We start from the raw sequence: 25,416 nt of genomic DNA, 5'->3' as shown, positions 1-25,416 counted from the left end.
TACATGTTTGGGAAGAGCTGGGGATGGGAGAAGAGAGGAAGACCAAGAGTTGCATGAATGAGGAATAAATTTGAGGACTGTAACCATACATATTTTTTGAAAATACATAACAAATATAATTACATTCTTTTATATTTTATCTCTTGGTAGCAACATGTTGTTTCTATCCTAAGGTGTTTCCAAGTCGGTGAGTCTCTTATTTTAAGATCCATTCTTTCTTTTATATATAAAAAAGGGGCCAATGATTGTATGTGTTTATTTTATATCCCATATTGACATTAAATTTATAAGTTAATTAGACGACATACTATTTAAATTATAATATCCAGTGTTTCAAGATTTAATTCATTTAAAAATATCTTTTTATGAGTGACGATGAAAATACATATGTGACTAAAAGTAGAACACTGATAAGTTTTAGAAAAAAATCTTAAAGTTACTCAGAAAAGAGAAATTGAAGCAAGACACGGTTTTAATATGCATATAACTGTTGAACTTTATATTGTGAAATTTAATTAAACATGTTGTAGCCATTTGGGTTTTGACATGCTAGGTAAAATACTAAGTGAAAGTTGTGAGGAATCAATATTATCCTTCTGGCATTATTGTTTCAGCTATATAATAGCATTTTTAGTAGGTGTGTAAGAGAGCTACTGATATTTTTGCCTTGATCTACAGGAAAATGGACTTTCTATAAAAGGTAAATCTATTAATTAGAGACCCACACAGCTTTCTTTCTTGCTAGTGTAATCGTTAAATTGATTTTTCCAGTCCATCATGTAATTGCTCCAGCGATGAAATCCTGCTTTCCACTCTCGTTCTGCTTCATCAATATTTCCTGTAAAACATGGAATAAGTTGTATTAATCAAAATTTTAATCTCTGTTTACATTAATTGAAAAATAATTTTGATTATAGATGCCAGTTTCTCCAAGTATACTGCACAGCAAATTTTTCCTTTTTTATTTAGTCTTCATTATTCATTAACAATTTCCCCCTCCACTTGAAAAGCTTTTAATAAATTTTTATATATTATATTTAAATGCAAATAATACACATGTGTAAAATGTATATGAAGTGTACAAACATAAAATGAAAAATTAGTTTATATATTATAGTATGGAAAATTACATTACACTTATTTTCTTTAGTTTCCAAGGAGATACATAGATATTACTCTCTTTTCTTGACCCCTTTTAACACAACAAAAACCTTATTAAATGCATCTCATTTATGAGATGAAAACTTTACTTGACTATAATGGAACCTTGGTACCCATGGGAAGTTGGTTCCAGAACCTCTCAGGAATACCAAAATCTATGGATGCTCAAGTTCATGATATAAAATGACATAATGTTTGCATATAATCTATGCACATCCTTCTCTATACTTTAAAACATCTCTAGATCATTGATATCTAATATGATGTAAATGTTATGTAAATAGTTGTTACATTGTGTATAGAATAATGACAAGGGAAAAAAGTCTGCATATGTCCAGCATAGATGCAATTTTTAATCAAATATTTTCAATTTGTGGTTGGTTGAATCCATGGATGTGGAACTCACAAATACAAAGGGCCCTCTATATTTATTAATGCGTAAGGATAACTTTATAATTGTCATTCCATGTAGATTTTACCCTAATTACAATATATCTTAATTCCAAATAATGTTTAGTCTTTGTTTCAGTCACATACTGTGTGAAAGAAGTTTATTGATTGCTTTTTAAAATAGAAAGATGACTAAAACAATATCTGTTTCAAGTAGTTTGCAAAGTGTATGTATGTGTCTGGATGAAGGAGTGTTTAGCCAGAAATAATGTGAGGCAGTGAACCAAAAAAGGTGTTTAAACTTTAAGAACCTTGAAAGGCTGATTTACTTAAAAGTGTATTATATTAAAGAATAAAGTTTGTGAGTAATAGAAACTATTAAATTACAAAGTTTTAAAACATATATTTCTGGTTCTGATATAAATATATATGATAAGGCTAGAAAATGATTTAAATCACTTAAATCTATAAGCATTTGATAAATTTGTAATTCTCTTATTTTTAAAACTTTTAGAATACTAAGCTATAGGCACTAAACTAAAATCAAAATTTTAAGTAATTTCAAGTATCCTGAAAATAGGGAATGGCAACTTTTTTTAATATATATTTTCAGTTAGAAATCTTTGAAATTAATTATAACTTTGTAAGATATTAATTTGGAGGATCAGTGATTCATTTTAAGTTTATGTGGAATAAAAATATTTAAAATATTTGTATAGCCATTAAAATATCCTTTGTAATTTAGAATATATATAGGTTGGAAATGTTCAGAATGCTTGGACATTTAACAAATATTTGAATGTGTATAAAAGTCCTACTTTTATATAAAAATGGGTTTTACAAAGGTCAATGACTATAATATTTTTGGGAATAATAGAACTTTTCTAAAGGGTCAAAAAGCATTAGATGTGGAATAAAAATGTTAAATATCATGCCAAATTATTCACTTTTATACTCTTTTCAAATGATAATTAAATATTATCTTAAATGATATACAAAATAAGAACTCTAAAGTTCAGAAAAAATATTTTTGAAATAAATAAATTATTGGTAATTTAGCACTTAGATCATGAATTTTAATACTTATAGAAAAGAGCTGATGTTCTTTTCTTGTTGGAAAATGAGATGATATCAAATTCATTTATTCATATGAATGTAGACTCATTATGTGTCATAATCAAATGCCTATACAATTTAGTGTTTGAAATACTTTTTAGTACACAAATGCTCTGTAAATCTGAGTTCTTTTCTCCTTTACGAGCAATGGACAATGATTGAGACAATAAAATATAAAACATTTAATTGTTTGTAACAAAATCTGGAGGAAGCAAATATGCCATGATAAGAAAATAAAAGTTTTGAATCCCATTAAATAAATCAAATCCAAAGCTAGAAGTTTTTTTTCCCTTTTCCCTCCTTCTCCTCTTCATCCTCTTCACTTTCTTTTTTTCTCACATTTTATATTGGCTTCTTTATTGTTATAATACAAAAGTTAGTCACCAGTCAATGTTTATATTACTATTAACATTAGCAATGGTAATGATCAAAAATCATGTAACTTAAACGGCTGGTATATCATAAACAAAAACATTAGGGGTGGAACATTACAAACAAGTATTAAAGTTGATTAAAAATTTTAATTTATTTAAAATTTGAGGAAGAAAAGACCATTAGAGTAGACAATTCATGTACTCTATAGTTGAATAATTAAAACGTAATTATATCTTAGAACAGAACTATAATGCTCAGAAAATGTGGGTTTCCTAGATCGTAATCTTAAACAAAATTCACAATTTTAACTAAATGTGTTCATTGTTGAGGGCATCAACATATATTTTGTATAAATTTAGAGATACCAAGGAATGATAACCCTGCCATAAAATATCTGTCTTCATGCCCAGTGGTATCTCAAAATCCACAGATGTGGTGATAATAAGAGTGATCATCATTCCCTAAGCGTAGATATTTCTTGTGGGAATGGAAAAAAAGAATAAAATGCTGAATGACTGAGAGAGGAAAAGAAAATGTGTAGAAATGAGAAAAAGAAAGTGGAGGGTTGACCCTAAATTCAAACCTCTAATATGGATCAATCTCATCAAATATTGAGGCGACATTTTTTTCAAATAGGTTAACACTTGACACCTTGCAATTTGTTTTGGAAAGAATTTTAACTTGTAGAAAGAGTTTCATTATGATCATTTTATCTTCTTTCTAGTTGGTAATATTTTGTATTTTGGACACTGTGAACATAATGGAATGATTAGCAAAATATACTAGATTTTCATTAATTTTTATGAAGAAAAATTGTGAATCAATTGATTGACATTTCCTATGTAAAGAATATATATAAGGTCCTCTTTATTCATATTCTATAATGGCCATACTATATAATATGTACGAAAAGTTTCTTCTCTTTATCTATAACATTAACAATGGAGCACATGCTATGTATCCACTGTCCTCAGCTTATGGCTTTTAAATACTATATGTAACACACGGTAATACAGAAAAGTGAAAAGTAAAAGAACAAGTGCAAATATGTAGCACAAACATACATAAAAATAACTCATCTCTATTATTTCTTGAATGAAAATAGAGCAGAAATAAATAAGAATATTAAGAACCTTATTCACATAGCTATGTAGTAAGAACTTAGTTGATTTAAAAAATATTTAACCTTAGAGAGAGGTAATTTAACTTTTGCCAAAAAAATGTGTTTTAAAAAGTGCTGTATTATCTACCACCCCCCCAAAATTCATTAAATTTGTATTTTTGTAATAGGAAACTGTATAATCTGTTTTTATAACATATAATTTATGTCAAAATTGCAAATGATCACATAGATATGTAAACTAAAAGTTTCTCTAATAGTTAAGAAAGTGTGTGGATATTTATAACATATGTACATAAATATATAGAAATATTAAAAAACAACAAATTTCTCCAAAGCAAATCTCTGTGTGTAAGGGAAAAGCAAACTTGCAATCGCAGATATTTTAGAAGAAAATGTAAAAATTATATACACAGTTGGCCCTTGAACAACGGGGACTTGCACTGTGCAGGTACACTTTTATGCAGATTATCTTCTGCATTTGCCACCCCCAAGACAGCAAGACTAACCCCTACTTTTCCTCTTCTTCCTCAGCCTATTCCCCAAGAAAACAACAAGGATGAAGACCTTTATGATGATCCACTTCCATTTAATGAATAGCAAATACATTTTCTATTCCTTTTGATTTCTTAATAACTTTTCTCTAACGTACTTTATTGTAAGAATACAGTATATAATACATATAACCTTTCAAATATGTGTTAATCACCTATTTATATATCAGTAAGGCTTCTGGTCAAGAGTAAGCTATTAATAGTTAAGTTTTGGGAGAGTCAAATGTTATATGCAGGTTTTCAACTGCGTAGGGCCTGGTGTCCGTAACCTCTTTGTTGTTAAGGACTAACTGTATATGCAAACTTATGGGATATTTCCAAATTTACATTCAGAGGCAAATTTATTGTTAAATACTTTTATAGTGAAAAAAGAAAAAGCAATCTTAGAATAATATTAAAAGAAAAAATAAAATATAAAATATAAAATATGAATAAAATAAGAGAAGCTAGCATATTCCTAATACAAACAAATCAGTAAACAAAAACAGCTATTTGGATGAATGGTGCTACCTCAGAAATGAAATTATTATGTTGATGGCATGCACTACTCTTAAAAACTCTAAAGAGACTAGGTAGAAAAACTCTTGTTTGCAGTGAAAGCTAATGCATTTATGAATCAATAACCAGAACATGTCAGTTTCCCATTTAAAATTACTAAGTGGCTTTGCTTAAGGTAGAAATTAAAATCCTTAGCATGACACACAAGCCACTTCATTTCTGATTCCTGCTTATCTGGCTTCTCTCCATTTTGCCTTCATATTAAGATTCAGTGCAAGTACTTCTCTTATAAGCTTTCCATTGTCCTGTGCCCTGACTCCGCCACCTCTCTGTGTGTGAGCAGAGAGCAGACCCTGTCATTTTCATCTGAGTAGCTTTAGCTGCTAGTACAGTTTCTAGGCATAGTCACAGAGTGTAGATTCTGAAAAGGTTTATCAAATTAATTGATGAAAAAATTTCTAAAAAGATAAATTATATTTCTACTAGGTATCTTGCTTATTTGTGTAGCTTTAGCTGCTAGTACAGTTTCTACTGCACAGTAGCAGGGTATAGGCTCTATAAAGGTTTATCAAATTAATTGATGAAAAAATCTTATACAAAGATAAATTATATTTCTACTAGGTATCTTGCTGTACGTCTGATAACATGTCCTAAAAATGTTGAGAAATTAGTTAACTGTTAACTACTAGGAAAGATAATCCACTGAAAACCACCACAAATGCCTAGTTGTCTACAAATTATTTTCCTCTTCTTATTTCCTAATTGAAATTAGGAAAATTTGACTTTTATTTACATTAATAACATTTTAATGTTTTGTGTTATTTAATTTCTTTTAAAAATGACTAAATGAAATTGAAATAAAAGTAAATAAAAAAATATTAATAATTTCAAGACAATGACATCACAACATTAAGCCAACAGTGGGACTCTTTTGAGCATAGGGCCCCATTTGACAACACAGGACTCGCCCATGTAGTAGGTTCTTGTGGAAGATACGGGTTTTTAAGGAGAAGCCTCTGAACAGTCAATGTGTCAGCTCTGTATTTTTCCATACATAGATCATCTGTTTGCAATGAAATACAAAGGCTGAGAAAAGGAGCAAGCTATGAAGAAAATAAAACATTGAGTTGCTGTCAAAAAATTTTAAATAAAAATTGAAAATGTGATTTCAAAAGCAATACCTTCCCCCAACCCAGCCATTCTCCTCCCAGAAAATACTTATGTTAGCTTTAAGAAGAGTGTTAAGTGATATTTTGGAGAGAGGGTTATACCAGCATTCCTTATACTCAAGTAATTTTAACAATATATTAATCTTATACTATAATACAAGTATATTTTGTACTCTACAGAAAAAGAAACTGTTTAAAATTCTTTAAAGAATCAATAGCTAGGTATGCATAAATAAAGTTAAATTCTGGAAGATTATAAATCATATGTGACATGAAAAATTATAAATAATAAAGTTTTTATTTTCTAAAAAAAATTCCTAATGGTAGAGTGGCACATACACATAGAATATATGAATATTTATCATATAATATGCATAAATAAATTTAACTTAACTCATATTTTGACCTGAGTATTCCTCGGGAAAAGGATAGTCCTTTTACTTAGGCTAGCAATTTTAGTATAAATTTTTAAGGCATATATATAGGACATAAATCTAATAAGAGGTTAGAGATGCTATTTATAAATATGAATAAATTAAGATAGATATATATGTACCTTGATACATATATTACATATATTAATAACCTATTAATTTGTTATTATCATTATTTAGCTTCTTATGACTAGTATTAAATCAATGAGATTAAACTGAATTTGTAGCCATCTCAGTTATATGAGGGATTTAACTACTTTAAAATTAGTTAAAATGGTACAAAGCCTTTTTCTGAATTTAAGACTGAGACAACCTGTTTTGTGCATGTGGGTTTTGGGGAAATATAAAATAAGAGAATCAATTTTTTTTTAGATTTGATGATTCACAGAGTAAAGAGAAGGAAATAGTTGTGGGAAGCAATAGATGAAATAGTAAGTTCATAAACATATTGACTTAAGCTTTTTACTTCACTTTTTTCTGATTTTTGTTTTGGCCACATTGTTGTCTCATGTGGAAAAAAAAAAAAGTCAGGTTTTCATCGCTATGAGAAAAAAAAAAACTAAAATTAGTTTTTTCTCTTGCCAATAAATAAGCAAATTTTCACAAGAAATTTAGTCAAATCTAAGGAATTAGACATTTTAGTCTGTTCCGGCTACTATAACAAAATACCACACACTAGGTGGCTTTAAACCACAGAAATTTATTTTTCACAGTTGTAGAGGCAGGAAGTCCAAGATCAAGGCACTAGCATATTTGGTGTCTGGTGAGGGCCTGCTGTCTGGCTCATAGATGGCAGATTTATTGCCAAGTCCTCATATGGAGGAATGGAGGAGTTCTCTCAGTTCTTTCTAATAAGAGCATTAATCTCATTTGTGAGGACTCTGTCCTCATGCCTCATGACCTCTCAAAGGCTCCACCTTCTAATATCATTACCTTGGGGGTTAGGATTTCAACATATGAAGTTTGGGGAAATACAAATGTTCAGACCATAGCAGGAGAGAACACAAGAGGTGAATCAACCCAAATTTGCTAATGGAAGTGAAGTTAGAAAAGATTAAACTGATTCTTAACTGTGCTGAATATCATAATATAAAAAACACCATAATTTTTATATTTGAGAGTTCACTGAAAATCTCTTCTGTCTTTATGACGTGCTTATTCTGTTTTTAGACCAGCTATGAAAATTATCTGGAATGTATAATTCTTTATACAATAAATACCAAAAATAATAAATTTTAAAGCAAAGTTACCCAAAGCTGCCTGTTTATTTGTTTTGTTTTGCCCTTAACAAGGAATGGAGAATTCAGACATATGAAGACATCAAAACTAGTTTCATTATTTTCCCATCTTTGGTTGCCAGTCTTGTTAACTGATTAGTAAATAGTGGTAAATGATTCACTAAAGTGACCAATTCAAAGGATATCTGAGCTCTTAAATTTATATCTGATCTTGTTTAGTTTTGACAAACAACAATGTTCCATAATTTGTTCCAAGGCCAGTGAAGGAACTACTGGATCTAATTTTTTTCTTTATTGGGGTGATATGAAGGTCAAGGACTTTTATCCTTTAAATAAATTTATTCTTTCACTTTTTGTGAAAATATATTGATATCTTTGACAATGAGTGAGTCATTTCTTTAACTTCCTTTCTTTCTTTTTTCACATAAGTATGAGATACTGTACAGATATATTGTTAGTGAAAATTTGAGTTAGATAACATTTGAAGCAGGTGCATGCACTAACAGCAAAAGCATGTGCTATAGTCTGAAAGTAAAGTGCTAGAAATATGTGTGTTTAAACAAGTCTTAAGAATCATTTTATTTGAGAACATTTATTGTTTAAACGTAAACTACTCAATAAGTGGTTCTTATAAAGCTTATTGGGCTTCCATCTTGAGTGAAGTAGACTTTTCTCTTTTTAAGAAAGTCAGCCAGTAGTTACTCTTTGAAATTTTCCTTTACTTTTGGAGTCACCATAAAAAAAATAAATAAATAAAATAAAATAAAATTCAAGTGATCTTGCTTAGTCCAAGTGATCTGAATAACCTCTATTTTTAAAACACTAAAGATTGAAATATCTGAAGTTTTGGGACTTGTAAAATATAAGGTATGGTAAGAACATCTGTTCTTAATCTTTTTGATTCTCCAACATCTATTACTTTAAAGCCTAAAAACTGTATCTTTAAACTGGTTTGGTTTGTTTAAATGTAACAATTTTTGGTTATTGATGAATATGTTGTTGCTGCTATAATTATATCACACGTTTATTTTAACATTAGAAAATAGGGCCGGGCGCGGTGGCTCACGCCTGTAATACTAGCACTTTGGGAGGCCGAGGCGGGTGGATCGCTCGAGGTCAGGAGTTCGAGACCAGCCTGAGCAAGAGCGAGACCTCGTCTCTACTAAAAATAGAAAGAAATTATCTGGCCAAGTAAAAATATATATAGAAAAAATTAGCCGGACATGGTGGCGCATGCCTGTAGTCCCAGCTACTTTGGGAGGCTGAGGCAGTAGGATCACTTAAGCCCAGGAGTCTGAGGTTGCTGTGAGCTAGGATGACGCCACGGCACTCACTCTAGCCCGGGCAACAGAGTGAGACTCTGTCTCAAAAAAAAAAAAAAAGAAAAAAAAGAAAATATATCTAAATAAAGACTTTTGTGGGAGAATTATTCAAGGAATAATATGTTTTCAAGACACACTGGAACTAAGCCTAAGCATGGTAATATCCCAGAGCTATGTGTGCTATTTCCATAGAGCTCAGTGTTGCTCAAGCTAGAAAGTTGTTTAGCATTGTATAAGAAAGAGCAGAAGCTGGCCAAAAACTTTGGAGTTTATTTTTTAACTTGCTTTATGGAAGGTAAATAATTAGAGATGGAGATTTTTTTTAAGCACATTTTCAAAAATTGCTGGTATTCAAATTTTATTTTATCAACAAATAAATAGCAATACATCACATGTGCTTGAACCAGAAGGACTCAGTTTGGCTTATAATAAAAGAGTCATTTAAAAGCACCCACTATTTTCCCTTAAATTATGACTCTCTCATTTAAAAATATTTTAAGTAAAGATTAAGAGTATATAATGTGTAATATGTTAAATGGTACCTCTTTGAGTCTCTCAGCAGATTAAATGAGTTACTTCATTGTTATTCACATCCAGAGGACACACAAACTGCACTGTTGCTCTGCCAAACGATGCAGAAGCCCATCTCTGGATATATTTCATGTCACAGAACATTTGGTAATACACTGAGCACAGTATATCAGAAACGTTTCCCAAACAGATGGAGTATATAATTATAATTTTGGTGAGTACTGTCTGATAATCAAAAGACATATTAAACAATCAAATACATCTCTGAGATGTGCATATTTACCTGAAACTAACTCCCAACTTCTCTGAACAAGAAATTAAAGCATTTACTATGTTGTATTATAAAATCTAACATATAAAATGAAAATTACAGACTGCCAGAGTGCCATGGTGAACAGAATGGGAAACTCTAGAGGAAGTAGCCAGCAATATGTCTGATGGTTGAAAGTCAATTACTTTTATTTGAAAAATAAAAGTAGTAAACAGACTTGAGAAACCACATGGGTTATAAACAGCTGGACTTTTTAAAACTAGGCAGTCAGTTGGATACGTATGTCATTTTTGTCAGTTTAAGATAATATACGTTTGATCACTCAAGTTGATTAAAATGTTTAATGAGTATAAAATATGACAATATGAACTAATTTTCTTAGTATTTCCTTACATAATTGTAAGCAGTCACTTCCTGAAAATTAGTCAACTAAATTACTACTTGTTTATGATGTTATATAATTTATATATAAATATGTGTGTGTTTATGTGTTCTTAGATAAATATTTCCACGCTCAGAATATTTAGAAGTATCTCGATTGTATTTTTAAATAGTTCAGTTTTGGAGGTTTTTCCTGTCTAGAAATCAAGGGTTCTACTGTTTATCAATAAATTTGTTTTTACCTATTTTTCAGTATTTGTTTTAATTCTATATATTATGTTTATTTTGTACATTTCTTTATTTATTTATCCATTAATTCCACAAAGATTGTCTGAATAACAAGTAAGGCCTCCTTTTAATTCCCCTACTATGTTTTATCCTCCTCCAGGGGGAAGTTTATATTTTAGGTTCTTTATTTAGTTACTAAAGTGCTGCTCATAGAGTAAGCTCGAAGAACATTAATGTATTCATTGTAATCAAGTAACTGTAAAGTCAAAGATAGATATATCACCACTATCACAGGCCTTGGATAGTCTGCCTTTTTCCTCTTATACATAACCCACAATCTATTAAATAACCAAACACTAGAAAACACACACCTGTAATTTCCAAGACTTTGGGGAAAAAAAGTATCCAGAATCGGCATTGTTGAGCACGTAGTTTAGTGTATATTCTTGGTGACTCCGTATTCAAGGTTAGAAATTTTTGTTCAGGACTTTTGAAGACTGGCCATCTTGTGCTATTGCTCTGAGTCCCATTTGGATTTCTAAATAATTAAATAAGAGACATTATAGTTATATTGAAATCATTGTTAGATAAAAAAGAATATTATTCTCTAAAACTGTTAACAAGATCTTTTAAACAGTCAGGGAAAAAAAGGGGATATATGTTAATGATATAAAATATAAGTGAACTGGGTTCAATGGTTTTAGTATCTTGAAGCAATTTTAACTTATTAGTTAAAATTGTAGGAATAAAAATTTAAAGATGAATTTATTACATATGTTTCTATTTAACATTTAGAAAGGAAACATATTTTTATTTCAATGAAATGTTTCTTCATTCACACTTAAGGAGAAGTGTTGCCTTCATTTTCTTCTCTTCCTTTGTGCTAGGCCCAGTCTTTTCATAATAAACAAAAATATCACCTACTCGATGTCTCTTGCATATATTTTATTCTACATGTTCTTATCAATAGTGTTTGTGTTTAGCAATGATTACACATCTCCATATCCTGTAATAACCTCATCCCTCTAGGAAACTGCTTTCAGTCTCACTTTTAAGTTCATTTTACATTCTTATAGTTCTGTATACTCATTAAAAATATTTTAATAATTCCCTACTGAGTTTAGATTAAGGTTAATGAACCTGGCGTCACCCCCATTTATAAGTTTATTTTCAGATATTCTCTTTTTTATTTGTTTATTTATTTTGAGACAGAGTCATGCTCTGTTGCCCAGGCTGGAGTGCAGTGATGTCATCACAGAGCACTGCAACCTCAAACTCCTGAGCTCGAGCAGTCTTTTTGCCTGAGTCTCCCAAAGTGCTAGTATTACAGGCTTGAGCCACCGCTCCTGGATTCAGATATTCTCTTTATTAGCCAGCCAATAGGAATGACCTCCTACTAATTACCTAGTCTATTTCATTTCCTTGCCTTTGCTCCAAATATTACTTCTGCTTGGAATTCCTTTATTCTCCAATCTCATGGGTCTAAGACCAATCAGAACTTTCATATTATTTTTTGATGATATTTCCCATATTTATAATTGTGATTTTAAAGCCAATAAGAATTGACTCTATTTTTCAGACATTTATAGTTTTGGGTTCCTTTATACCTTTGTAGCACTCAATAATATATTATTACCAAGGTCACAGAAACTTAGAGTTTTTTAAAGTTGTTCTAAGTAGTCAGTCACTGACAAGTCTATAGATTTTCCTATATCTTCATGTTATTATTGTGAGTTAGACACTGGATCTAGGTTCTTGAAATACAAAAAATAAATAAATTAAATTAAATTTAAAAAAAGCATATGGGACACCGTCTCCCTCAGGGAAGGTATAACCAAGAACATTCGCTCATGAAAACAAAGAACCAACAATATAAGATAGCCTAAACTAAGTTTAAACAAAGGACCACAAATTGTCAGAAAAGAAAGCAATTATTACATACTTGAAAGAAAATTACCTGAAGGAATGGGATTCTGGCTGAAGTAAGGAGAGTAAATAAGCAACTGAACCAGAAAGGAAAGCCGAGAAAACTAGAAAAAGAGTATAGAATTAACACAGACATTAATAATGAGTCTGCTTCATAGTTCAAATAAGATGAATAATCTACTTTTCTTGGATTTTAGGATAGAAGGAGATGGTATTACAGTTATAGGTTTAGGATATTAGTGTTATCACATTAAGATCTGACAGCCTAAGAAATTGGTTTAGACTTGACCTTGTAGGGCTTCACTATTCTTGAGGAACTTTTTAAAATGGTTATTGAGAACATTGTATTTTAGAAATACTGATATGAAGATTGTATTTAGAATAATCAAGAAACTATAAAGTATTCACAAGTACTTCTAACATAAAAGACTAAAGTGATAGGATAAGTTAACTCATTCCTTTTTCTTAGATTCATTCTACCTTAAGAAAACCATAGAAGAAAAACTCTAGTTGAACTTTTCTAAAAATTCAGCACATAAAATTCTTCATCATTCAAATAGTTTTTATAGAATATTAATAGCTAGAAATTTGGGAGAGTGTTAGTAGACATAAGGACTTTTTTTTTTTTTTTGTCAAAGTCTTTAAATTCAGTGGTACTTGGAAAGAGAAAAAGAGAAGCAGATATTCATCCAGCATGATTATCTAGAGGCAGATTTTGTCATCAAGAACTTGTATTGAATAAGCACCATAAATTCATATTTTATCATAGATGCAGACATGCTCAATCATGAATTCAGAAGCTTTATAGATAAATAGCTTCCTGATGGACTAGTTGATTTTATGTAGGAATTGGATGATTTAATAAGAATTATTAATAACCAAAGCTATTCAAGCTAAACCAATATCTTAGCAGGGTTGAAACCTCCTGCTTTAGGGTATTACTAGAGAGAGGTCAAGAAGAAAATTTCTCGAGATCACAGATGGCACACTTGTCTAGGTGAATGATGTTGCCTTTTTCCTTTCTTTTAAAGCTTTAGAAACGAACAAGTACAGCTGCTGGAGGCTGGATATTAAACCAGGAGAACCTTTGGTCTGATTCGGTACAGCAATTCTTATGTTCCTAAATTGCCCACTTTTCTTCTAATTCTACTCTAATTTACTTATGGCACCATTTTATCTGCACATTCATTTCTGGCTTCTACAGATGGTGACTTAAACAGAGCTGACTTGTACTGGAATCCAAGAGCAAAGCACTAATGACACTGCCAGTGTTCATTTAACAAACTTTGTCCTATGAAATAATTTATGACATTCCAGATTATAATTTAGAGGTAATAAAATTCCTTTGCCTACAGATGCAGATACAGTTTTCAAAAAATGACTGAAATGGCTATTGAAGTGAAGGAGCATTTTACTCTATAATTTGAAGAAATCTCCAAAGATTTTAAAATACAACAAGAAAGATAATTCTTTTCCTGTATCAATTAAAAACTTTGTGAAATACAACATATTTCCCAGATATACCATTCCAAAACACTATATGATTCTGGTCTCAAAATTATAAGATAAATTCAAACATCTTGACTTTGTTATTTCTCAAAAACATTTTCTGTTCTTGTCACAAAATATTTTAAAGTGGTAACACCTAAAATTTCCTATGAAATATGTTAGGTAGATAGTGAGGGATTCCGGGTCTCCTAGGGATGAAAGTGGGTGCTGTTGCCCACATCTTGGTCCTGCCCCACCCTAATTCTCCATACCTGAGGGAGGAGGGAATACCCTATGAATCTGCCAGTCATAATTTGGGACTCTAGCTGCAAAAGAATGCAGAGGACTCTGTAGCCCACAGGCCAAGCAAAGCCGCATGGGCACCATACAGTCCAGAAAATGACCTAGAATCGACATGCGTAGTTAAGGCTCAGGTCATGTGACTCCCAACTGTCTAATCAAAGTGGTTCCATGGTGACCTTTGAACCACAAGGGAAGTCTCTATCTAGACACTATAAATTAAGATGTAGACCATAGAGAAGCTCTCTCTCTTTGCCCTTCCTTTTGTCTGCCCTGCTGTGACAATGGGTCTGGTCATCCATAGCGTATGTACCATGCTCTGTAAACCTATTATCTTGCTCTCGCCCTTTAATTCTGTCTTTCTCTCCGCAACCTCATTTTCATACTTCCTAACTTTGGTATGTCTGGTCATTCTTCTACCATGGGTGTGCCAACAACTAATGGTCTCAGACTAAAAACCTAACAGAGAAGTCTATGCTTTATTTTTGCGATCAGGTTCTTTTTCTACCTTTTGATATGCCAAAATGGTCTAAAAATCATTCACTAAAATTTTCCTCTTATATAGGGTTGAGAGGTTTTCAGACATGGCTTATTTAACAAAAAATGTCATAGCCTATCTTTCCCTAACATCTGTGTTACAGAAAATAACTTGTTTGTCATTGATATTTGAGCACATATTTGATAACTCATTTTATGAACATATTAAAGAAAAACATTAATTGATTCAGTATGCCTTTCTATGAAGAAAAATATGTATTAACTTCACAAATAAAGTTTTCTTGGGATCATAGGATCCCCGTCTTGCCTACCCAATCCTAACACAGGAATTAAGATTCTCTGATTAAGAATTCAAAGGCACTTTTTTTTAAAGTAAGCTATATAGTAATTTTAAAGTGAATATATTTCAATGTACTTTAAAAGCTAGTAAAATGAAGCCATGGTTAGTAGTCATAAACTGAAAGGCCTGCAGACATATTTCATTGGCATAAGAGGGTTCAGGGGAAACAGTTTACATTGGGTAATTTTTAAAATATGCAAATATTCATAGATTCATATTCATGTTATGTCTCACTTAAATAAAATTCTATTTTAATTTAAGAAATAGAGGAGCTATAAAAGAACTTGAATTTATAAAATAAATTCATTTATTTTTTCAACCAATACTATGACAGAGAGTACTTGAGTGACAGGAGATTCAACAAAGACAAAGTAGAAATTTCTGTATCTTGCAATTTTTATATGATAAGAAAAATAGGCAATAGACAATATCAATAAAGATAATATGTAATATGTTAGAAAGTCACAGGTGTTAGAGATAATAAAGTGAGGAATGGGCATAATGGGAAATGGCAAGTGAGTATTAGTGTATAGGGAGAGGTGGTGGTGAGGGAGCACATAATAAAGAATTTGGCCTTTTGTCCCAGGTTTCTGCCAAGTAACCTCTAAACCTTTGGAGTCTCGCACTGTACCTGATAATTTATGCTACAAGGTACCTTATAGTGAGCATCTGATAGTTTAGGTTAACAAGCAGACTCAGGATGGGGCTGGCCATGCCAATAATCTTAGAGTGGGAACTGGCACTGTCACAAAGACCAACTATGTGACTAGAGGGTTGGGACTTTTAGTCATGTGATATCAACCTGATCTCTAGGCAGGGAGGGGTCTTCAGATTGAGTTCAACCCCATCAGCAATGATTCAATCAATCATACCTATATAAGAAAATTCCAACAAAAATTTCAGACACAAAGGTCAGGTGAGCCTCTTGGGTTGGCAAGAATGTGTACATTGCCACAATTGATACCATGAGGGTAATGGATCTCTGAGGACAGAGAAGTTTAGCATTTGGAAGCCTCTCAGTCTGAGATCCTGATCTGTATGTCTCTGTCCTTGGCTGGTTCTGATTTGTATCATTTTGCTATAACATAACTATTATTGTAATTTTAGAGTTTTCCTGAGTTCTATGAGTGGTTCTAGTGAATTATCAAACCTACAGGAGTCCACTGGGACTCAGAATTTGTAGCCAGTTTGTCTGAAGTGAGGGTAACCATGCAGACCCTAAACTTGTGACTGGTGTCAGAAATCTTGAACCAACTTGGCAGCCAGGAGGACCATGCTCTTAAACTCAACTTTGGCTAACTCTGGGGAGGGGAGGTTTGCAATACTTAATATGAAAATAAATTTTAAATGAGGACTTGAATAAGAGGGGTGACCCATGCAGTTGTTTGGGGGAAAGTATTTTTGCAGAAGGAATAGGAAGAAAAGGCCTTGAGACAACATGTGCCTGGAGTTTCCAAAAAACACAAGTGAGGTTTTATGGCCAAAGTGAAGCTATCAAGGGACGGAGGAGTAGAAGACGAAGTTAGTGAGGTGAGAGTAAGGCCACGTTATTTAGTTTCCTATAGGTATTTGAAAGCTTTTGTGTCTGCTCTGAGTAAGAAAGGAAGGAATTGGAGGTTTTGCAGAGAGAAAGGATAAGATCTCAAATTATGTACAAGATCATCTGGATGCAGTGCTAGGAATAGACAACGGAGGGTTCAAGGCCAGAAGCATAGAGATCAGTTAGGAGGCTACTGAAATAATTTAGGTGAGAAATGATGGTTGCTTGGATTAGGGGAGCAGTAGTAGAAATTGAGAGAAGTGGTAGATATTACATATATTTTATAGGTAGAGCCCTTAATTGGACATTAGATATAAGATTTGGATAGGAAGAGAGCAGTCAAGGATAACTCCAATGATTTTGGTTTTGGAAACTGGATCAATGAAGTTGCCATTGTTAAATAGAAAAGACTATAAGAAGAGCACATTTGGAGGGCAATATCAAATGTTCACATTTTAAATTCACATGTTAAATTTTAGATCCAAATGGAGATGGTAAGTAGGCAGTTGGAATTTAGCAGTTGATTTTTATTTTACTAAGGGGATCTCTATTTCAATTAGTTTCATGAGTTCTTTTTTAATTTTATTAATGGATACATAATTTATGTACATATTTATGGGGGATGTGTGATATTTGGTTACATACATAAACTGTGTAATGATTGAGTCAGGGTGTTTGGGCATCTATCACCTTAAGTATTTATCATTTCTATGCGTTGGGAACATTTCAAGTCCTCCCTTCTATCTGTTTTGAAATATACAATACAACTATAGTCACCCTACTTTGCTATTAAACATTAGAATTTATTCCTTCTTTCTGTATGTTTGTGCCCATGAACCAACCTCTCTTTATCCCCCCAACTACTGACATATACTTCCCAGCCTCCTAATATTTGTCATTCTACTCGCTATCTCCATGGGATCAACTTTTTTAGCTCCCACATATGAATGAGAACATGGGATATTTGTCTTTTTGTTCTTGGCTTATTTCATTTAGTATAATGAACTCTAGTTCCACCCAGGTTGCTACAAATGGCATGAGTTCATTCCTTGTTATGGCCAGATATTAATATATTGTGCATGTATATGTATTTTCTTAATGTATTTGTCTGCTGATGGACATTTAAGTTGATTCCATGCCTTTGCTATTATGAATAGTGCTTTAATAAACATGACAGTGCAGGTATCCTTTTGATATAATGATTTTTTTCCCTTGGATAGATGCCTAGTGGTATTGCTAGATTATATGATAGTTGTATTTTTAATTTTTTGAGAAATCTCCAACTATTTTCCATAGTGATTGTACTAATTTACATTCCCACCAAGAGTGTGTAAGAGCTCCGTTTTCTCTTAGTCCTTGCCAGCATCTGTTAGTTTTGTCTTTTTTAATAATAGCTATTAACTGGGGTAAGATGATATCTCACTGTGGATTTGATTTGTATTTTCCTGATAATTAGTACTGTTGAGCAATTTTTTCATATACCTGTTAGTCCTTTGCATATCTTCTTTTGAAAAATGTCTATTCATGTTCCTTGCCCACTTTTTAGATCTACTTTTTAGATGGAATTATTTGTTTTTTTACTGTTGAGTTGTTGGAGTTCCTTTTTTTTTTTTTTTTTGAGACAGAGTGTCGCTTTGTTGCCCAGGCTAGAGTGAGTGCCGTGGCGTCAGCCTAGCTCACAGCAACCTCAAACGCCTGGGCTTAAGCAATCCTACTGCCTCAGCCTCCCGAGTAGCTGGGACTACAGGCATGCACCACCATGCCCGGCTAATTTTTTTTTTTTTTCTATATATATTTTAGTTGGCCAGATAATTTCTTTCTATTTTTAGTAGAGACGAGGTCTCGCTCATTGCTCAGGCTGGTCTCGAACTCCTGACCTTGAGCGATCCACCCGCCTCGGCCTCCCAGAGTGCTAGGATTACAGGCGTGAGCCACCGCGCCCGGCCTGGAGTTCCTTTTATATTCTGAATATTAGTCCTTTGTAGGATACATAGTTTGCAAATATTTTCTCCCATTCAACATATTGCTTCTTCACTCTGTTGATTGTTTCCTTTGTTGTGCAGAATTTATTTTAGTTTAATATAGTCCCACTTGTCTATTTTTGTTGTTGTTGCCTGTGCTTTTGAGGTCTTAGTCATACATCTTTGCCTGGATTAATGTCCTGAAGTGTTTCCCTTGTGTTTTCTTATGGTAGTTTTATAGTTTTGGATCTTAAGCTCTTTAATGTAATGTTCTTCCAAGAGCACTAATAATGTGACTCAATTTACAAATTTCAATACAGATATAATATTTCACATATACATATTGCAATATATTAATTCATAGGATTAATAAAGCGCCTAATTACAGTGCCTATCTTTTCCCAGAGCATAGCTCCTTATCCTATTCTTACCCAACTATCTCTTCAGACAGCCCTTCTTGATAATCCAACTGAAGCAGCCAATCTTCATGTTTTCATATTGTTTTATGTACTTTAGCTGCTGTTTTCCTCTTTGCTAATTAGAGGGTAAGTACTATGCAAATTATCATTTGATTGCTTTGTTGACAACCTGAAGCTGTGCCCGACGCATAGTATGCCGGCAAGAAATATGACTAGAATAAGAAACATGACAACTTATATTTACTAAGTTCTTTTTGTCCTTTATAGTAAATATTCACATTTAAAACCACCACCGCACAGAAAACATTAAATACTTCACAGACAATACTTTCTCTGTTTTCAGGAAAATCAAAATTCTCAGCCAAATAATGTTAAATTTTGCTTCAAACAACTATTTATGGGGCCATCAGACATCCTGGGACAACTTTAACATGTGTATCACGTGTAAGCTAATTTACTATGAAAGTTTAACATTTAAATAAAAATAATTAATAACACAATATATAATCTGTGCCTAAAGGACCAACATTTTAAAAGTGAGATGTGAAGATTTATTATAGTACCATTAGAAAAAATTAGGAACCAATTGAGCAAAATTGAACAAAAAGAAAATAAAAAAGATATATTCAATTGTCACCACAATTAGTAGTGGTGGCAGGAAATGAAAATATTCACAAGTTACTTAGCTTATTTTGATTTATTTATTTAGTTAGTTTATTTTTGATACAGAATTTCACTCTATTGCCCAGTCAAGAATTCAGTGGAGTCATAATAGCTCATTGCAACTTCAAACTCCTGGGCTCAAGAGATCCTCCTGCCTCAGTCTCCTTATTGGCTGGGACTACAGGCATGTGCTCTCATGCCCAACTAATTTTTTTATTTTTTATAGTGATGAGATTTTACTCAGCCTGGTCTCTAACTGCTGACTTCAAATGATCCTCCTGCCTCTGTCTACCAAAGTGCTAGGATTATAGGTATAAATATCCACCTCACATAGCCCTATGTTGACATATTTATATAAAGATAGACAAAACAATTTTCCCATGTAAATAAATTTAATCTTTATATTTAAGCATATGAAGAACATGGATTCATAGCAAAATCTGTTTTAGGAAAATATGATGACACAGGTGAAACAGTGACACTACATAAACAGAAAAGGATAAATAAAATTCTGTTTCTTTTAAGATTTGTTTTCTTCTTCATTTTGCATACAGGAAGGTCCTTAGGCTAAATGTGGGCATTAAACAAATTTCAAAGTATTGTTTTATTTCTTCTAGAGGCATTTTTCTGTGATTGTAATATATTTTTAAATTTGACCAAGTTCCATTATTGATTTTATTTAATTAAGTGTTCTAAAAATAATCTGTGTGATCTTTAAAACTTATCAAAGATAGCTTTTTTAAATTAAATAAATTAATTATAACATTTATTCTTAATCAGATAGCCAAATAAAATGAGTTTACTATCTACTGAATTCTATTAAAGCAACTTAGTATTAATTCATGAATACATTACCAATAATTTAATCATACTGGCTCCATTTTAATCTACAAAGCAATGATCTAAGTTGATTGAGTGGTTTTATGAAATGTCTCATACTGAAATTCATGGTTTTCTACAAGCTTCCATAATTAATTTTTAAAGATAAAGGAATAATTCAAATAATTTTTTACATATGTACATGCATACACACAGTTTTAGTGTGTTTGAGATGCTATTATATTCTGCCAATATGACAGAATACCATAAACTGGGTGGCTTATAAACAACACAAATTGATTTCTCACAATTCTGGAAGCTAGGAAGTTCCAGATCAAGGCACTGGCAGATTAGGTATCTGGTGAGGGTCCTCTTCTTGATTTATAGACAGTTATTTTCTAGCTGTGTCCTCACATAGTGGGAAAGGGAAGGGAGCTGTGTGAGGTCTCTTATATAAGAACACTAATTCCATTCAGGAGGGCTCTGTCTTCATGACCTAATTACCTCCTAATGACCCTAAAAGCCTCCTAAAAGCATCACATTGGGAATTAGGATTTTGAGTTTTAGAAGAACACAAACCTTTTGTCTATGGAACACACAAACAAAAACAGAAACAGGTATATGTGTGTGTGTATTCTGAAACTTGAAAATTAGCAATACCAACAACAGTTAAATATTATTTATACAAAAATGTATTTTACATCGTAATATATTAATACAATTCACTGTAAGTGCCAAATTATATACATAAAAATTATATTTTGAGCTTTAGAGCAAATCACATCTTATGTATTTTTTAATGCTCAGACATAAAGCATATGCTCAAGAAATGCTTGTTGAAATGAGAACTAAGTGAATAACCTTCAGAACTTTGGATATATGTTGTTATCAATTCAGTATCAGTTATAAAGCATAAATTTTCACAGCATTAGAAGAGAGAAATTAACTTTATTCTCATGTGTTAAATTGAAAAAAATTCTAGCAAATATTATTCTTCTAAGATTAAAAACCTGAAAAATCGCATTGATTCTTTGAGCGCCTTGAAGTAGTAACGTATTTGATTTCAATCATCTACATCAAAGGATGAGGAATCCTCATACGCATGAGTTTCTCTTAAACCTGTTCAAAAACCAAAACTTAGATTCTCCAAGACCTATTTATGTCCTCATTCTTGACTTACTACAGTTTGTTAGGAAGGTTTTTATAATTATATTTTTACTTTCTGAAAGATACAATAAGGGCAAAAAAAATTAGTTACTAAAGCAATATGGACTGTATAATAATGCAGTTGTGCACAGAGAATTTTTAGAGGTGGACTGTTTGCAATTTATATGATATTTAATTCATACATCTAAATCTAGTTCACTTTTATTAGATGCTTCCTCCTACCTCCTGATATTTCTATGACAACCTGTGGAGATGAGAAAAATAATTATTGAAGAAGAATTACCTAGATTCATTAGTTTGTTAATTTTTTTTCTTAGTTAAATAATAATGTTCATTTTTCTAGGAAGGAACCCAAGTACTCAGAGGAACAGGATTGCAATAGCATACCTTAGAAATCTGTGAAAATTCAGAAATTCACTAATGACGATTACTTTGATCTAACTGTATTGCTTGATTAGAATCCATGGTCAAGTGGGTTATTAAATTTTTACTGTTTCGTCATTCCTAGCTAGTGGACTGAAATACATTCTCAAGTTTACAGAGAAATAGGGATAAGGCTTTTATGAGAGAAACAGAGGAGAATCCCAAAGGAAATCTATCACCTGCATGATCCCATTAATAAATTTGTTCAAAGGCAAAACACACCAATGTGCTAAACTTTCTAGGAAATAAAAAAAAAAAAAGATTTATTTTCCCTCAGCACTAATAAAGGGGAACAAATTATATTTCAATTAAATAACTACTAGATGACATATATTTAGCTGCACATCATCTTCAAACCTTAAGGATAATTAGCAGCTATAGTAAATGGAGGCATGCAAAATATGGGATGAGGTTTCACCACTAGCAACAAGGAAAGGCCAATTATGATATAACATAGCTAGATATGTGCTATGAAAGTAAATGCCTTGTAAGTAAGAAGAACAACAACAAAAAAACCAACATAAAACTAAAACATGTAGGTATATAGGATGAGACTTCTTGAGTGATTCTGGTGTTAGGAAGCTTATTTTACTCTAATCATTATTTTAATTACTAGATCCCAACAAAGAGCCTTGCATATATTGTCAATCATTATTGTCAAACTCTATTCAAGAAATAAAATGGGTAAAAAAATGCCTTAAACAAACAAAAATGTGTTCTCTTTTTAATTTAGATTGAAATCTTCTAATACATTTTCACCATTGCTTAGAGGTAGTGTTTTTTCTTTTAAATCCTAAGTTTATAACTGGGAATTGAGTGCCCACTTTAAAGCACATTTTCTACATTTTGTGAAAACATTTAAATCTTAATAAGTATTTAAAAGAGGTTTGTATACTTAATCCACTCTCCTAAATACTTCACTAAAGTAGTTGGATAGAGTCATGAAAACAAATTGATTCCCAGTGCACAGTTCTCTTTTAGTAATTAGTTTGTATTGCACATTTTCAGTTGTTCATCAGCTGAAAGGGCAAAGTGTTGCCAGACAAAAGATCTCTAAGATCTTTAGTATACTGTTGGTATGATGGATGAACAAAGCTTTCATGGTCTGGAAGATTATTCTTTCTTCTTTCCTCTACATTGTTTGGACAGAAGGGTTTGCATAATTAGCTGGCAAGTTAGAGAGGAAAACCAGGCAATGTTTGGCCTTCTACAACTCTATAAAATGAACTGCACTGAATACTAGATCAATTTAAAGAAAATCAGAACCTTTTCCTTCCATCCTCTTCCCTTCCTCACTTTCTCCCTCCCTCCTTGTCTTCCCTCCTTCCTTCTTTCCATCATCTTCCCTTCCTTCCCCCCTCCCTCCCTCCCTTCCTTGCTTTCTTACATCCATCTCCTTTCTTCCCTTCCTCTTAGTCTCTCCCTCCCTCCCTTACTTTGTTCCTTCTGTCCCTCCTTCCTTTCTATTTTCTTTTCTTCTTTTCTATTAGCTTGGCAAGTGCATCCAGATGTCTTGCCTAATTTCTAAATCAAAAGATGCTTTATTTTGGACCCATTTTTGTTTTCTAGTGACAGAAATGCAACTGCTATCACTGGATGCAATCATGTGAATCCCAGAGGATCGTTCAATGTTCTGGAGAAAGTTCAAATATCCTTTTACATAATGTCATTAGAGCACTTATTTAAATAAGGGGGCAGACTTTGCATTAATCATGGATAAGAAAATAATCCTAAACTTGAAACAAATTGGCTTCTCTTTTAAGTCTTCTAAATGCTATCAGTTTTGCTCTTATTCACGTCTGTTTGCTCTAGTCTGTGCCATAAGGTTGATGGCAGCAGGCCCACAGTTACAGAAATGAACCTAGAAAATGCCAAGAAAAAGTCCTAGAGACTTAATTTTGTAGTGGCATATACAAATCTTAAAATAGATTGATTTTATGGGAATACTGAAACATTAGAAAAGACTTGGGAAATCAAATGCTTGAAGAAAATTATATAAAACCTTAATTATTATGATTTTTTTCTTTAATGTGTAATTTCAGAATATCAGATCATTCTTTTTGAATTCAAAGTTATTTTCCTTATATCACTATTCACTGGAGGTCCCTAAAATTGACTAATCACCTCCATTACACTGTGAGGCTCCATGACAGCAGATAGCATGTCTGATTTGTTCATTCTCGTAGCCAAGCACAAAGTCAGTACTCAATAAAAGGCTGCTGGGTAAAGGTTTTACCTACCAGAGGACTTGTTTAAGTAAGTAGACTAATTGTATTAGAATGAACTTTTATAGTTATTGAAATTATACTGCATACAAATTACAGCCTGTCTTTTAAAATAAAATACAAAGTTTGTGGGTTTTTTTTGTCTCCTAAACAACTGGTGTGGATGCTGACTAACATATTTTGAGATTATTCAAGACCTGTTTCAGAGAGAATTCATTTATTCCGTGAATAAATAAGATTAATGGAACTAAGGGAGCCATGATGGCAGACTAGAAGCAGCATGTACAAGCTGCTCTTGCAGAGATGATTGAAAGTGGCGAGTAAATATTTACCTTTGGATCAATCATCTAATAGAGACCATTGGGAATCAACAGACAGTCAATGGAAGTCTCCCAAAGGGAAGAAGAGGGAAGTGGGGTGACCCCCTCAGCAGAATTAGAGGTACTCAGGGAAGGTACCTGCAAATGAGGAAGGGAAAGAGGAGAGAACTCAGGGCTCCATGCTTCCCCCATGGACATTGCAATTGGCACTGTGCAAGGACCCCTCCATACAAGCAAGCTGTTGGACTGACAGGGAGGTGACTGGAGACTGCATAGTGGCACCGCTCCAGAGAGAAAGCACAGGAGGAGCCCACTGATTTACAAACCCTGGGCACTACAGCTGCTACCATTTTGAGGTCCCAGCCCCAGAGTTCTGCATACACCCAGGGGTCAGATACCTTGCTGCCAACTCTGCATCAGCCTTGCTGAAACAGAGAGCGGTGGAGAGGCTGGGTGCTTTTATAAGCCCCATGGTTAGGTGACATGCCTCCCCACTGCCACCAGGGGACCCAGGCAGAGCAGGTGCCCATGCACTCAGC

At 32.6% G+C, this 25,416-nt stretch overlaps 1 protein-coding gene across 1 annotated transcript in view; it reads right to left on the bottom strand.

The window, feature by feature from the left end:
• Positions 1–242: 242 nt before the first annotated feature.
• The window catches only part of BCHE (butyrylcholinesterase), a 58,915-nt gene continuing 33,741 nt past the window's right edge, over positions 243–25,416 (bottom strand). The window contains exons 3-4 of the mRNA XM_069472980.1: positions 11,160–11,326; positions 243–838 (exon numbers count right to left, since the gene is read on the bottom strand). Of these exons, the coding sequence (XP_069329081.1) occupies positions 714–838; positions 11,160–11,326 (292 nt within the window). The 3' untranslated portion in view covers positions 243–713. The remainder of the gene's footprint in view (positions 839–11,159; positions 11,327–25,416) is intronic.

Source organism: Eulemur rufifrons, chromosome 7, assembly GCF_041146395.1.
Source record: "Eulemur rufifrons isolate Redbay chromosome 7, OSU_ERuf_1, whole genome shotgun sequence".
NCBI lineage: Eukaryota > Metazoa > Chordata > Mammalia > Primates > Lemuridae > Eulemur > Eulemur rufifrons.
Note: the sequence above shows the minus strand (reverse complement) of the source record. Positions and strands in the feature narration are given on the sequence as shown.